Raw genomic sequence first — 16,545 nt, 5'->3', positions numbered from 1 at the left:
GACAATTTAATTTAAAAAAAAATCCCTTTAGCTCTTTATTTTTTCTGTTCCTGTCAGATTTCACATTATTTCTCATCAGCGAGGTAAACATTGATGGGCAGGATATTTATAATATATGATTCAATTGAGTGATATAAGATGATGTATGTGTGATAACGTCATATAGTTTAGGAGGAAATCATTCCTATGTTCTTTGGAAATACAAATACCATGGATATAAAACTGAGAAAAAGCAAAAGAAAAAAGGTAGGGAAAGGAGCGGAAGAAACAGAAATCAGTACTATGTGCGCTCTGCATAGGATCTGGAGTAGGATAATATATTTTTGTTTAAGGGTGATGGAAGAGTGCGTTGAATGGAGTAAATGTAGATTGAAAAGAACTGCCATTGTCCTAATTATAAAGAAACTACATTTATGTACTTTGCTTTTTGGGGTAGTTTTAATTGTTTGGGTCACACTTCATATTAAGGGTACATAACCTTTTTGGGCCATGGACTGTCTTTTTTTTTTTTTTTTGGTCAGTGTTTGTTTGTTTCTTTACAGTGCCCAAAGCACAAAGGGATACTGGTCCAAGATGGTGATCTTGGGTACTAGCCCAATACAAATAATAATCCGTTCCGTTCGGAGAAATTAGGAGCCCCAATACATCATTTACACAATACATTTATAACTAAGAGTTTGAGGAGTTTTTTTTAATGTTTTTTTTTCTTTTTTGTCTCTGGTGAGGCTCAAAATGCACAGCAGCTCCACGAGAGGATCCAATCTTCTAGTATGGATGCCAAGTTAGAAGCACTGAAAGACTTAGCCAGTTACTCACGGGATGTTACGTTTGCCCAGGAATTTATAAATCTAGATGGTATCTCTCTCCTAACGCAGATGGTCGAAAGTGGCACAGAGTAAGTATTTTGCTTGAACTGTAACATTTGTTTCCACCAGTTTTGTGTCTCACTCTCTCTCATACACACTATTTTAGCTTGAAATATTAGTAAACACTCCTCACTTCCTAAAACTAAATGAACATAAGAAAATGAAAAGCAGTATTTGAACAGTCCTCTGCTACTCAAACAATATCAGTGTAATCACATGAAACCTTGTAAAAATGTGTTGTTTCCCCAGAGGGAAAAGGAAATCTTAGGAAGTCACGAGTCACTTCTGTGCCACAAAGCCCAGGAATCAACATGGTCTTCATTGCCCTGAAATAACAAGCTTCATTTGTTAAACTTTTGGTCCTAAGGTTCCTGTTAAATAGTGACAACTGATAACTGGTTTTTAAATGTATACTTTTTGATACAATGTAAAAAAATCCACTTCCTTTTGTTTTAATTTTATGTCTTTAATTTTTGTTTCATTTTTGATGGGATTTTCAAAGATTTTTATAGGTCAGTAGGTGTTAGACACCTGACTCCTTTACACTCTTTTGGAAAATGTCAGCCATTTTTACCGGTGTGAAGTGGCCTTATCCTGTTCCAGTAAAGTAACTGAGAGTTCTGTTATTGACTTCATGGGCATAGGCAGTTATTTGAAGTTTGTTCAAAATAGACCCCCCACCAGTTGGTGCATCACACTGTTAAGTAGTGCTTTAATAGTTTCTATTTGCAACGGGCTTTTGAGATCCTTGGGTGAAAGGTGCTGTTTACAGAGAGTGTTTTGCTGTCACTCTATCAGATACTGTGAAGGGCACCAGCGTGGATATTTTAGATTACTGCTTGCAATCCAGCTAGTGATACAAAGGGTTTGATTCTGGACTCCCTCACAACAGTTTTACACTGGCATAAGGACTTGTCTATACTACTTGTCTATACTAGAGATTTACACACTGATGTACATACAGTAGAACAAACCCTAGGCTGATCTATACACACAAGCTGTACTGGTTTAATTAAAATAACTTTTCAATAATTTTTTGTTAAATTGGCTAATATTGCTTCAGCTTTTGTTGGTTAGTGACCAAATTAAGCTAAATCAATATAAGCCAGGTTTAAATTGATTTAAGTGTGTCCTCATATACTCTTAGTTAAATAAGCTCAAGTGTGTGTATATGCAGGCTGCATGCAATGTTATTGCAGCTGTGCTGTCCCAGGATATTAGAGAGAAAAAGTGGGTGAGGTAATATTTTTTATTGGACCAAGTTCTGTTGGTGAGAGAGACAAGCTCTCAAGCTTACATGGAGCTCTGTGTAATTTCGAAAGCTTGTCTTTCTCACAAGTTGGCCCAATTAAAGATATTACCTCATCCACCTTGTCTCTGTGTGTAGGCTGGGCATTTGTGTAGATCTACTACACCGATATAAAAAGTGGCTTTCATTGACAGGGCTTTCAAACAGGGATAAGCTGCACTAAGCCACTCTTTTACTGGTGCATCATGTCTACACTAGAGGTTTGCAACAGGGTAGCTCTATCAATGCAGGTATACTGGTGCAAAAATACCCAGTGTAGGCAAACCCTAAAACTGGTGTGCCAGAGCAGAGAATCAGGACCAAAGAGTTTCCAATGGATTCACATGTTGTTGACCTATAACTGCTCACTGTATTCTTCCTCCTTGTTTAGCTCATCGGAGCCTGTGCAATTTGCAGTGGTGACTGGAGTGATTGCAGTCTGATTTTGTTTTTAAAGTTTGGTTAGGTGAGAGTAATTGTGGAGCAAGGACATCTGCACTGCACAGTGCATCTTGATCAAGTTTTATACTGTGTCATTTTATACAGTAAATCCTTGGTAAGATCATGCCTAATAGCCACAAGAATAGAAAACCTTAATTTAGAGTTTTGGTGAACATGCAAAGGGCAAATTCTGAACCTAACACACACATTGCACTCTTTCTCCTGGTCTCTCTTGCGCTCTCCTGTTCTTCTTTAATCTTGACCGTCTTGATCTTCATTGTGAGTCTGATGATCAGTCTTCACTGCAGAGTTAACTTGAGTTACGTGTTCTTGAGTTAGCTTAGCTTGAGTGAGAGCAGCCTCACTGCAAAATCACACTTGAGGTCCCATGTCCATGCTAGTGCAGCACTCACTCTCGTGTGGCACTAAGACTTCTAGGAATACGTTGCCAGTGAATTGTGGGAGACCTTGTCTGGGGGAATTATGGGAAGGCATTAGAGGACTGGGGTTGCTGAAGTAAAGCTCACTTGCATCCACTCTATAGCGTAGTTGTGCTAGCAGCTGATGAGTTGTGGTAACTTGAGCTTTAGATTATATCCCCTGATGGATCAGCCAGCTCTAGTTTAAAGCACCACCATACTAGAGTTAAAGTGTTTTGTGTGTGGATGAGACTCAAGTTAGAGGCAATGCTCAAGTTATACCTCGAGCTAACTTTGGGCTAGTCTACACTGGCAACGTTAAAGCATGGCTCCCACCGCTGGTGCACTGTCTACACAGTCGCCTTACAACGCTGAAACTTGCTGCTCTCATGGGGGTGTTTTTTCACACCCCTGAACGAGAAAGTTGCAGCACTGTGAATTGCCAGTGTAGACAAGGCCATCTGTGGTGAAGAAAAAAACCTTGTTAACCTTCAGCAGACAGGCACAGTGAAGGTGTGGAGTTCATGCCACTTTTGCCAATGAGGAGTCCTGCACCATTTACACTGGCTTATTTGTCCTTCATTCCATTACTTCAGTGATAGTTCTGAGTCCATGTTTTACTGACTAGGATACCCCTGGATTTTCCAGGTAGCCGTACATGTCTTGCTAATCTGGTGTAATTAAAATAAAAATCATTGACAGGAGTTATCAGTGTCTCCCACTTACATCCCAACATGTTACTTACACTGCATGTATACAGTGCATTGGTTCAAGAAAATTAAAATGACCATTTTGCTACATACTCTCTGATGAATCGAGACTGGATAGTAAACATTCAGGAGAGTTTTGTATCTTCCTCTATTTTTTTTTTTTTAATTTCATACTGTATAATTACCAGAATTCTGTCAAGATCTCCTCTCTGACCACTACACCATTTGGAATAAAAGGGCCGTAGGAGCTGTGTGTGCTGAGATTAAAATATTGTAGCTAGCAGCGGTCTGATCTTAGTGTGGACAGGGCCCTAATGAAGCTGCAAGTGTATCTGGTTAATACCAATATTTTTTACAGTAGCTGTGGAGTGGTAGCAAGTCTAGAAACGGCTTGTGTCCATCTCACTCAGGTTGATTGATGCAGCTGGCAAAGTGCTTATGCTCCAGTAAGAATGCTCAGCTTGCTTCTCTTTCAGGCTTTCTGAATATGCTGCACGTTGTTTATTTTTACCAAACAAAATCAAGACATTGGAAAGCGTTCTTGTATTTGCTTTTAAGATGCAGATGGACTGTAAAAAGGGGTACTTCATACCCCCCACAACAAGTAAATGCTGATTACCAACGCTAGGCTTCCTGGTGTCAAATCATCTCTAGGACTTTGGTCTATGTACACAAAAAGGACTGCACACATGCATAAACAAGAAGTGACTTCAGACTCTTCATATGCTAGAGAAAGTTATTGGTTTTTTTTAAAATGAGCTGTTTTTATCTAGTACATAGCATTTCTTAGTAGGTTTTATTACTATATTATCGTGCACAAGAAACCCAGGTTGTGCTTGGCCACAGAGGGATGTGCAGGTAGATTTCCTGATCCTGATGCACAGGAATTGACATATAGGGTCAAGAGACTACTTGTTCCTGTTCGCCCTTAGGCAAAAGGACACTGAAAAGAGGGAAGGGAGGAAGCAAGACTAGGGTGATCGGACAGCAAATGTGAAAAATCGGGATTGGGGTGAGGGGTAATAGGAGCCTATATAAGGAAAAGTATCAGGGGGTAGCCGTTTTAGTCTGTATCTACAAAAACAACAAGGAGTCTGGTGGCACCTTAAAGACTAACAGATTTATTTGGGCATAAGCTTTCATGGGTAAAAACCTCACATTTTTTTCTGCATCCGAAGAAGTGAGGTTTTTACCCACGAAAGCTTATGCCCAAATAAATCTGTTAGTCTTTAAGGTGCCACCAGACTCCTTGTTGTTTTTATATAAGAAAAAGACCCCAAAATCAGGACTGTCCCTATAAAATTGGGACATCTGGTCACCCTAAGCAAGACATGCAACAATTTCCTGCCCCCGCCTGGCTCTGAGCTGCCCTAATAGTTGGTGCAAAATGTGCACCCCTATACTTGAGGAAACAGAAGCAAAATTGTCTGAAAGAGATTGTGCCTCAGCCAGGCACAGTCTCCTTGCTGCGCCTTCTGGGATGTGGTCTCCCTCCCACCCACAAACCCTCCCTCCTCCTCCCTGGGCTACTATATCTCATAATCTAGCCCAGAATCAGTATTTTAGCAAATAGCATTGGTGTTGCCAGCTCTCCTGCTTTATAATAAATCTCATGATATTTAGTGTTTTTTCTTAAAGCCCCAGCTCCTGGAATCAGCTTTCATATTTAAAAAAAAAAGTTTTTAGCTCTTTTGAAAACATGAATACTAAAGGCTGAAAAGTCAGAAAGCAAATAAAAAGAGCCAGGCTTTTACTATGGCTTTAAAATCATGAGATTTTAAAATAAATCTCATGATTTGGGGGGCCAGATGCATGATTTTTGCATGCTTGCTGTTGGCAACCCTGCCTTTGTGCTAGAAACAACTGTGTTAACAGCATAGTTCTAAAGCATTTTCCATTGCCATTGAGAACAGGGAGTGTTTCTGAGTTGTACATAATAAAAATGTCTATGCCAGGGAACATGCTCACAACATAGCTGGGTGATAGGATACGGATGACAGCAACTATGTTTAATTTATTGTTGCATCTAGGGCCAGGTCTACTCTAGCAGCGCTTTGCTAGTGTAGCTATACTGGCTTATTATACTGGCAAAGAGCTCCTAGTGTGGATGTGGCTTATTGGTGCTTTTGCTACTGTAGCTTATTCCAGCCAGCACCCCCCGAGTGAACTAAGCTCTATCAGCAAAACCTTTTATTATGATATCACTGCATCTGCACTAGAGGCTCTTGCCAACACAGCTATGCTGGTCAGAGATCACACCCCAGACTGACATAGCTATGTCAGCAAGTCTTTGTAATGTAGACCTGGCCGCTGCATGAATAGGGACGTAATTGGTTTGTGGGAGGGAAGAAGAGGAAAGTTGCTTCAATTTCTGCATTAGAGGAATTATGCCTTTTTCCTGTTGGAAATCACAAGTGCAGCCAGACCAGATTAATCTGAATTGATTTCTAAATTGTTATTCATGTTATTCTTTTTTTTTAAAGAGAGAGAAATCTTCCAACGAGCAAGTCAGACATACTCTTCATGCAGCTACAGCATTGGCAGCTATGTGACAATCATGCATCCATTAAGCACAAATTAAACAGATCATATTGTTCAAGACCTAGTTTCGGAAGACAGTGCTAAATTATACCTCTTAGCTCACTTTTCACATGGTATTATGTACAAGGCCAGTGGAAAACTATAAAAATTATCAGTATGGAATTTTTCCTGTTCTTACCCTCTTTGGTGAATCATCCACAATGTGCCACAAAAGACACCTGAGCCAAAGCAGCAAGTAAAAGTCTTACATTCTTTATAAAACCTGTCAGATGACACACTTTCAACATAGGAATCTCCAAACACAGTTAAAACACATCTTGCAATATAGATGGGACCAAATCTTGTTTTAATGCTTAAAGTCCTGCAAAGTCCAAGTGAGAGCATGATTTGATAACACATGGTTCAATCCCATCTAAACTGCATATGGAATTATGATTTGATTGTGTTGTTTGACAACACTGGGGAAAAAAGTGGTTTCTACACTGCTGGTGCATTATGCTCACAAAGGAAACCACAATATCCAGCGGGCCCCCCCCCCCATTCGTCCCCCACCCACCCACCCACCCGATGATAGGGATGTACTAGTGGAAGAAAAGAAAAATAAAAAGAGCCAGGTGCCCATTTTCCATCTACAATTGCTACAAACCAGGACAGTGTTTTTGTCTGGATTGTTTTTTTCTTGCTTCATGCTTGGAATTTTTCCGTTTTATTTCCTGGTGTCTTTCCAACCTAGGCATTGTATGCAACAGGAAAAGCCCACTTTAAAGACTGAGTCAGCAAAGAACACATCCTGAAAAAAGGGGCGGAAGAGCACTGAAAATCGTGCTTTTCTATTAAATGCCTTTACTTCAGTGTGATTGTCTGCAGTGTAGTTGTAGCCATAGATCCCAGGATAGACTTCAGTGTTGTCTTTCTTACCTTGCCCATGCTTAAAAACATTTGCATTTAAATGGCCCTAGCTAAGTGTTGATATTCACGCCTCTTGGCGGGGGAAGGAAGATACTTTGTACTTTTTTTTTTTTTTTTTTTTTTTTTTTGGCAAGAGACAGATTTCTGTAAAACAGGGTGAAAAGGGAAACACTGCAGTGGCTTTAAATTTCTGAACACTCCTCACAATGAAAAATAGAAAAATAGGCTGTTTCTTAGCATGAAACTTAAAATTTGAGGAAAATGATGAGACCAGTTTAAAATCACAGGATTTGCAATTTTCCACAGGCATGGCTGGTTGGCGTCTGAAGATGTTTGGCTTTTATGAGAGTGGAAGTGCTGATGTTATAGTAGTAATTTTTTTTTTCAAACATCAAATTATTACTTAGTTTGACCTCCTGATCAGAGTGTAATCAAATTCTGAGTATGATATTAAACAGGAATTGGTACAAACAAACCTCCCCCCCCCCAGTTACTTAAATATTTTTCATTGGTTTTGGGGCTGCTAGGCAACAGTATTTCATGTTGCATAGGTTTCTTGAATATCATTTGTTTTGTATGTGGTGAAGGCTTTTTCCGGGAACTGGGATGTTGTGGCCACTAAAAACATCTTACCATATGTTTAAAAAAATGGTAAGCGTTACCAGAGCGAGAAACATTTCTGAAATGCAGTTAATTATCCCCTTGATTTTAAATGGTGTCTGATGTCCAAAATGCAGATATCCTAATGTGATGCCTGAAAATCCATCTAGAGACTAAATTTGGTTTAGCGGATCCTTCATCTGTCCAGTAGCTGTACTTGCTCTATTGCCTACATGAGGGAACATTTGTGAAAAATGTCCATTTGCCCTAACACTGGCTTTCCACAAAGTTGGAGCCATACTGTAGATGAAACTCCTAGTCCTATGACCCCTGCCTGGTGTGATTAACCCAGTGTTGTTTAAACCTACTCTGAGGCGAGCATGTTTAGACATATGATGTTTAAAAACACTGAAGGCTAGTGTACACTAGAAGCAGCTGCACTGCTGTAGCATGTCTGGTGAAGATGCTCTATGCCGACGGGAGAGGTCCCCCGTTGGCACAATAAAACACCTCTGCGAGAGGTGCTAGCAATGTTGGCTGGAGAAGTTCTCCTGCCAACGTGGCATTGTTCCACACTGGTGCTTAGGTTGGTGTAACTTACATCGCTCAGAGGGGGTGGCTTATTCACACCCCTGAGTGACATAAATTGTACTGACATAAGTGGTAGTGTGTACAAGCCCTGTCAGCCACAGGAGACGTGTCTGTTTTAGCCCTCTTGATATTGCTAACACCAATAGAGCTGCACTGGCATTACCCATGGTGTGAAATTTTCACAAAAACTCCTTAGCGTGGATGAAACATTTGTGTGTCTTGTAGATTACCTCCGCTGAGGCCTGATCTACACTAAAGAGTTAGGTCAACCCAGCTGTGAAAAATCCCCCCCCCCCAACATAGTTAAACTGACCTAGTCCCCTGTGTAGACAGAGCCAATAGGAGAACCTCTCCCGTTGGTGTAGGTAGGTCTACACTGAAGCGGTACAGCGCCACAGCTGCAGTGTTTCAAGTGTAGAAAAGCCCTCAGCCTAGGACTCTTTTTTTGATTCATAGGCAGCAATCTTACCACGTGAGCCAAAAGGCAGTTGACCCAGTAGGAGCTGTGCTAAGTTTGTCTCAGCTGGAAGCTACTCTTGGCATATATTACAATGCACTTTCAGCAAGAATTAAATTTGTGTGGGTTGGGGAATTCCAAATGGAACTGCTGTTTTTTTGGGATTCAGCCAGAAATTTATCACAAAGTTCCTTCGAGGCCAAACACTGAACATATTGTGGTAGCAGAATGTCTAAACCAGTAACCTTTCATTATTCGCTCTTTTACATTATGTTGGCATTCACTTTGAGTTTTTTCCTTTATAGAAACTGGTATGATAGATAGATAGATAGATAGATTTATCTGCTCATCAGTATACTATGAGTCCTTCACAAACATTAATTAATTTACCCTCACAACCCTCCTGTGAGGTATTAAGACAGTATTATTCCCATCCATTCCAGTGCAAGCAGCAAACAGCACATTCCCAGAAAAGACAAATATCAGGACCGCATCGCCTTCCTGATCAATAAGATCTTTGCCATATGTGACTTTATCAGTGATGCAGACCAGATCAAGTGAGTCATTACAGAAACCTGGCTGACTGACAGTGTTGGCTTACCTCATCTCTCCAGGATCCTCTGTCCACCACAGGGCCATATCTAGGGAGGACAAACTTCTGAGTGCAGTAGCCATTCTCTTCCCATCCAGGCTGAAAAGCAGGAAGATTTCTCTCAAACAGGAATCCTACACTATGATGCCATAGCTATGTCATAGTAGTGTCATAGTATAGATTCTTCCTACACCGACAGAAGGGTTTTCCATCACCGCAGGAACTCCATTTCCCCTGGTAATGGTAGCTAGGTGTACCCACAGATTGTTAGGAATTCCAAATTCAGGCTTCTCTACAAACACTGAAACACGAAAGCCTTCCCAGAGGAATTGATAGAGATGCTGTCTGACATGGTGATGAAGTTCACAAAACTAATTATTATGGTAGACTTCCGACATCCACATGGATGACACCTTTGATACAATAATCCAGAATCTTCTTTCTGACTCCTCCACATTAGGCCACCCCACTCTCCATAACCACAAGTTGCCACCAGAGATACATTCCACTTGAAAAATGAAACTGGCGAGCAGTAGTGGAATCACGTTGGGGAGAGAACTTTAACAGAAACAGCATCTCAGTGATGGCACTCACTCCCTCAACAGATGAGAACGACTCCTCACCACTTTCAGAACTAAATGCAAAACACATTGCTTAACACCTGTCCCCCCAAACACACAAACAAACCCCCATATTTCAGGAAGGACCAGAAGGAAGAAAATCAAGAGAGACACTTGTTGTTTTTAAACAATTGGAAGGTGCTCAGATACTGTTGAGAGCCGTATGAGTATCTAGAGAGATCTTATAAATGGAGAAGTGATGCTCAGGGAACTTTATGTCCCTTGCCCCAAGTCACAGAGGAAGTCTGTAAAGTTGGTATCAGAGTCCAAATGCAGTGCCTTAGCCACAAGACCATGCTTCCTCTAGAACAGTAATTCACAAACTTTTTACTCAGGTGACACACCAACTGCATTTTGTCTTTTTTTGAGGACTGACTGTTGCCCCTGATTCCCCCTCTCCCTTTCCCACCCCTCGCTTCCTCATCCCCAGCCCCCCGGCTCTTGCTTCCCCAGCCCTGCCCACTCCTGCAGCCCCAGCCAGCCACTCTCTCCCTGCAGCCAGGCCGTACTCCTTGCTGACTGTCCATTTGCTAGCTCCTGCTGCTTCCTCTGGGTTGCTGCTGGCCAAGGGATGTGAGAGTGGGATCTGGAGGCACTTCCTTTGCACTGCTGTTGCCTGGATCCCACTCTCTATGTGACTGCCCAGGGAAGGAAGAGTGCAGGTGGACGGGCGTGCCACTGGGACACATGAGCTACCTAAACCCTTCCCATGGCCAACCAGTGGGTCAGGACCAACTGTGTGGAAACCACTGCTCTAGGATGTAACTCTTTAATATAAGTGTCTCAAAGTATTTCTCCTGCAGTGCCCTGCTTGGGACAGAGCGTGAGCTATCTCAAGAAGGCACTCAATTTTCACTCTTCCCCCAAAACCACTTACCTGAGTGACTGAAATAGAGAAACCGCATAGAAGAAAAGTTGTACATGAATGTTATGTAAATATCATGTTTTATATGTTGGACTTGTGAGATGATATAATATAAAAATGGTATATGACAATCAACACACTGATGCAGTATGTGTAGAACGTACAGCATATCGTTTATGTAGAGGAAACATACGCTTCCAAATTAGGATGTAGAAGAAGGAGAGGTAATCCTGCATTATTGCTGCGTATATCATCAAAGTTCCCCTTACTGAAGTTCCAAATATTACTGCATGGAATTGGGTTGAAAGCAGTTAGGATGTTAGCATTCATCAGAAGAAGAGGCAAAGTAGCAGATGACCATGGTCCCAGTCCTGACCCAACTAACACCCCTTATGACATAAATTTGACTTAACTGTATTTTTTCTTTTAATCAATAGGTTACAGAGTGTAAGTTTGGCCCCATGGGAATAACTAGTCCATTTCATCATAGAAAATTGCCTTCTTAGAGGATGACTGTAGAATAAGTTGTGAATGCACTGTAAGGACAACAGAACTGGGTGACCAAGTACCTTGGACTAATTCAGACCTTGTGATATGGTATATCCATATATAAATGCTGGAGAACATTGTTATGTCAAATCAAAGTTACCCCCAAAGAAAGGATAAAAAAGATAAGGTAGTGAGATTTGCAAATATTAAGAGTTCTCTATAAGAATTGGCATACAAGATTTGGGAATATAGCTGGGGTGAAGAAGGCGAATTTGCTCTTTGGATTCAGTGAGGATTATTATTTTTTTGGATGCCAATCTCACCATTCATAGCTTCTTTACCTTAGCTTGCTTAGTGGCATAATCAGCACTTCTGGAGCTGGTTATTACTGGGATGATGATTTGCAAATCATGATTAGTGGACCGTGACTTTGAAATGTTCCTTATTATCTTTTCTCTCTTCCCTCCACTTAATATTCAGCTTGCAGTTTCCTAAATATAGTAATATGATGCCATAATTTCTGGTTCACTAATGCTGCATAGTATTGCATGTCTCTGAAAAAATAGGAAATGTCTAAACAAAACCCTTTTGGCTGTGGTACATAAACCACCCTCCACAAATAGGCACCAAGTGTTATGGAAGTTGTTACAGGGGTGATGTTATCATGAAGGTTAGAATTAGACCTTGGCAAAAAGTGAATCCTCCTGATGCCAGACTTTTGGAATCTGTATGTACATTTGTACATTTTTCGCAGCTGGGGCCTCCTTTCCTCAAATGGGTTAATCCAGCACCCTGGATCTGGATACCTATAAATTTAGGTGTGTGGAATTTGAACCTACATTTGAAGCACAGACCCACCTTTAGTCTCTGCCTGCATACTACAGCTATAACTCAGGGAAACTAATTCCCACGTGGCTTAAAGCTGTTGTGTAGACATGACCTCACCATGTCCTTGTAGCCATGTTTAAAAACCTAGGATGAAATCCTGGCCCCAGTGAAGTCAATGGGAGTTTTGCTAATTACTTCAGCAGGGCCAGGATTTTGTCCTGGGCTGTTCAGGATTTCAACCAAGTTACCTCCCATCTACACCAAAATTTTTAGCCATGTCTTCTATGATTGAGTTTTGTTTGTAATGTAGACAGGGAGTAAAAGAAACGAGTTTTCTGAGAACTGACTTCATGTTATAGCAACCTTAATACAGAAGATGTCTTAAGTGTATTATTATAATGAACTCTTTTTGTATCAAAGAAATCTATAAGACTATGCACAGTAATTTAGGCTGTCCAGGCACTCCTAATGAAAACATAAATAGGATCTAAAGGATCTATGTATGCTCAATTAATTTTTTCATTGGAAACTTTTTCCTTTTGTCTTTCTCTTTCTCTTTCTCTCTTAAAACAAGTATTCAGGCCAGATAATTAAAAGGTATTCTGAATTAACTAAAGCCCTTTCCTTCACCAAATATGAACTATTTCCTTTCTGAATAAGTGCCAGTAATTTATTGCCCTTTATACTATGTGTCAATCCCTGAATGTTGTTAAACTTGTCCTTTTTTTGTATTAAAATGTATCTCCTCACATGGAAGTTTTTAAATTTTACAGACGCTATCAGAAATTGCAGAAGATAATGAAGCCCTGGTAAGAACCTCATTGGAACATCGTCTTGCACACCTCTTCTTCTTTTTGCATGATTGATTCCAGGCCTTCCTGCTAATTTTATATTTAAGTACATCTGCGTTTATTGATTCAACAGCTCTTCAACCTCTATTTTCTGCTCTTTGATGTTACCTGTCAAAGATTCTTACATTTTTTTTTTTTTTTTGCTTTGCTTGTGCAATGGATGCTTCTTTTCTATAACGACTAAAACTGTGGTGAGGGGGCTCTTGCTGTTTTAATTTGAGCAAGCAACTTCCTTTTTGTTCTTTTTAAGTCTGTGGCTTGTGTGATTACTAATAGTTACAGAGTGCTTTTGCGTGTTTTGATGTTGGTGGAATAAAATTAAGATTGATAATCATTCCAGTCTGAATTTCTGGTAGTCTCAAGTAATGATAAAACCAGTGGGATTTTGATAACCGTTTAAAGGAAAACTGCAGCATAATATATGCCTTGGTTAAATGCTTATCTCAATCACGTGTTGTCCCAGTACTTCAAATGGGACTGTTTGTGTTTAAAGTAGGGTTGTCAATTAATCACAATTAACTTGTGTGATTAACTCAAAAAAATTAATTGCAATTAAAAAAATGAATCGCAATTAATTGCACTGTTAAACAATAGAATACCAGTTGAAATCTATTAAATATTTCGGATGTTTTTCTGCATTTTCAAATATATTGATTTCTATTACAGCACAGAATACAAAGTGCACAATGCTCACTTTATATTATTATTTTGCTTACAAATATCTGCACTGTAAAAATGATAAACAAAAGAAACAATATTTTTCAGTTTACCTCATACAAGTACTGTAGTGCAATCTGTTTATCATGAAAGTGTAACTTACAAATGTAGATTTTTTTGTTACATAACTGCACTCAAAAACAAAACAATGTAAAACTTTAGAGGCTACAAGTACACTCAGTCCTACTTCTTGTTCAGCTAATTGCTAAGAGAAACAAGTTTGTTTACATTTATGGGCGATACTACTTCCTGCTTCTTATTTACAACGTCACCAGAAAGTGAGAACAGGCATTCGTATGGCACTTTTGTAGCCAGTGTTGTGAGGTATTTACATGCCAGATATGCTAAACATTCATGTGCCCCTTCATGCCTTGGCCACCATTCCAGAGGACATGCTTCCATGCTGATGATGCTCATTGAAAAAATAATGTGTTAATTAAATTTGTGACTGAACTCCTTGGGGGAGAATTGTATGTCTCCTGTTCTGTTTTACCTGCATTTCATGTTATAGCAGTCTTGGATGATGACCCAGCACATGTTTGCTTTAACAACACTTTCACAGCAGATTTGATAAAACGCAAAGAAGATACAAAGGTGAGATTTCTAAAAATAGCTACAGCACTCAACCCAAGGTTTAAGAATCTCAAGTGCCTTACAAAATCTGAGAGGGACGAGGTGTGGAGCATGCTTTCAGAAGTTTTAAAAGAGCAACACTCCGATGCAGAAATTACAGAACCCGAACCACCAAAAAAGAAAATCAACCTTCTGCTGGTGGCATCTGGCTCAGATGATGAAAATGAACATTCATCGGTCTGCACTGCTTTGGATCGTTACTAAGTAGAACCCGTCATCAGCATGGACACATGTCCTCTGGAATGGTGGTGGAAGCATGAAGGGACATATGAATCTTTAGTGCATCTGGCATGTAAATATCTTGCGACGCCGGCTACAACAATGCCACGCGAACGCCTTTTTTCGCTTTTAGGTGACATTGTAAAGAAGAAGTAGGCAGTATTATCTCCTGCAAATTGTAACCAAACTTGTTTGTCCTGAGTGATTGGCTGAACAAGAAGTAGGACTGAGTGGACTTGTAGCCTCTAAAGTTTTACATTATTTTATTTTTGAATGCAGTTATTTTTTGTACATAATTCAACATTTGTAAGTTCAACTTTCATGATAAAGAGATTGCACTACAGCACTTGTATTAGGTGAATTGAAAAATACTATTTCTTTTGTTTTTTACAGTGCAAATATTTGTAAACAAAAATAAATATTAGGTGAGCACTTTACACTTTGTATTCTGTGTTGTAATTGAAATCAATATATTTGAAAATGTAGAAAACATCCAAAAATACTTAAATAAATGATTTAACAGCGTGATTAATCGCCATTAATTTTTTAAAATCGCACGATTAGTCGTGATTAATTTATTAAATCGCTTGACAGCCCTAGTTTAAAGTTAAGCATGTGCTTACATGCTTTGCTGAATCATGGCCATAAAAGGTATTGTAATCATTATATTGGGCTACAAAATTAAAATGTCAAATATAGTTAAACAACTAAACAAAAGTCTAATTAATCACTTAGTCATGGATATGCCACCTTGACAGTTTGGTGTAGTTTATCACACAGGAAATGCAGCTTACCATTGGAATGGATGGTAAATCATGGTGTCAAAGCTGCTGTAAAGAAACTTCTAATACATCTATGGTTAAATGATTGCTAATTAAAACATTTTAAAGAAAACAAACCATGTAACAATGTAAGGATATTATTTCTCATTCCAGTACAAAAAGCCTTGATTCTTAACATGAAAACTAGATTCTAGAATGAAACAGATGAAAAGTGAGAAGGCCTTAAAATTCTAGGAGTCACAACCGTACTGAGGCATGATGTGTCTCATGCAGGGGGATATTTGGTTCTTCTCACTTGTATATGAATAAATGCTGCTGCTGCATTCATAAATGAGTAGATCCACTTACTGTGCCTCAGTCTATTTCCCAGCAGGATGTCTATTTTGATGAAATATTGACAAAGGTCTAAATTTTGCTCGCCACTGGGCTTCTCTGCATTTGCTTATGTGATTGTCCCAGCTTCTAAACATGTCCCTGTAGCAGGGCTGAAGCACTGCCCTGGACTTTTAACTATATTGCAGCTTGGTCTGCTGACTCGTTATATTTGTAATGTAGATGAGCTTTACTCATCTAGTAGTCCCAATAACTTGTGAGAGTTAAGTCTTGGCTACATTGGAGAAATTCATATAGGTGTAACTGCATTGAGTTTATGACATCAGTGCAAACCTCTAATGTAGATATGCTGCACCAGTGCAAAGAGGGGCCTACACCAGTGTGGCTTACTTGGATAATTTACCTATTTAAGTCACACCAGCATAAGCCCCACTTTATATCAGCACAGCGTATCTACACGAGCTTGAATCAGTGTAAAATACATTGATACAGTTATCCTACATTTTTCTATTCCTATGAAGAACAGGATTTGTCTCTGTATGTCAGCTCTTAAGCACTAGAACCATTCACTATAAGAGGGATAGATATTTCTAGGACTTGTTTTCCTAATTCATTTTTAATGTACAATATGTATAATCTTAATGAGTAAATATTTGTGTTGTTGTCTAAAGTATTCCAACTACTTGCTGCAGTTTTCATTTAGATAGCAGACTGATATGGATAGGGCCAATGGATCAGAAGTTAAAAATCCTAGAGCCCAAATGAACAAACCAAAGTTTCAAAAAGAATGAGGC

The 16,545-nt window shown here is 39.5% G+C and overlaps 1 protein-coding gene across 1 annotated transcript in view; it reads left to right on the top strand.

Annotated features, from left to right (window-relative positions):
* Positions 1-16,545, top strand: part of ELMO1 (engulfment and cell motility 1) — a 322,852-nt gene that overhangs the window by 13,134 nt on the left and 293,173 nt on the right. Inside the window, exons 2-3 of the mRNA XM_034761212.1 lie at positions 726-895; positions 12,990-13,025. Of these exons, the coding sequence (XP_034617103.1) occupies positions 771-895; positions 12,990-13,025 (161 nt within the window). The 5' untranslated portion in view covers positions 726-770. The remainder of the gene's footprint in view (positions 1-725; positions 896-12,989; positions 13,026-16,545) is intronic.

Source organism: Trachemys scripta, chromosome 2 (assembly GCF_013100865.1).
Source record: "Trachemys scripta elegans isolate TJP31775 chromosome 2, CAS_Tse_1.0, whole genome shotgun sequence".
NCBI lineage: Eukaryota > Metazoa > Chordata > Testudines > Emydidae > Trachemys > Trachemys scripta.
This window is presented reverse-complemented; position numbering and strand designations above follow the sequence as displayed.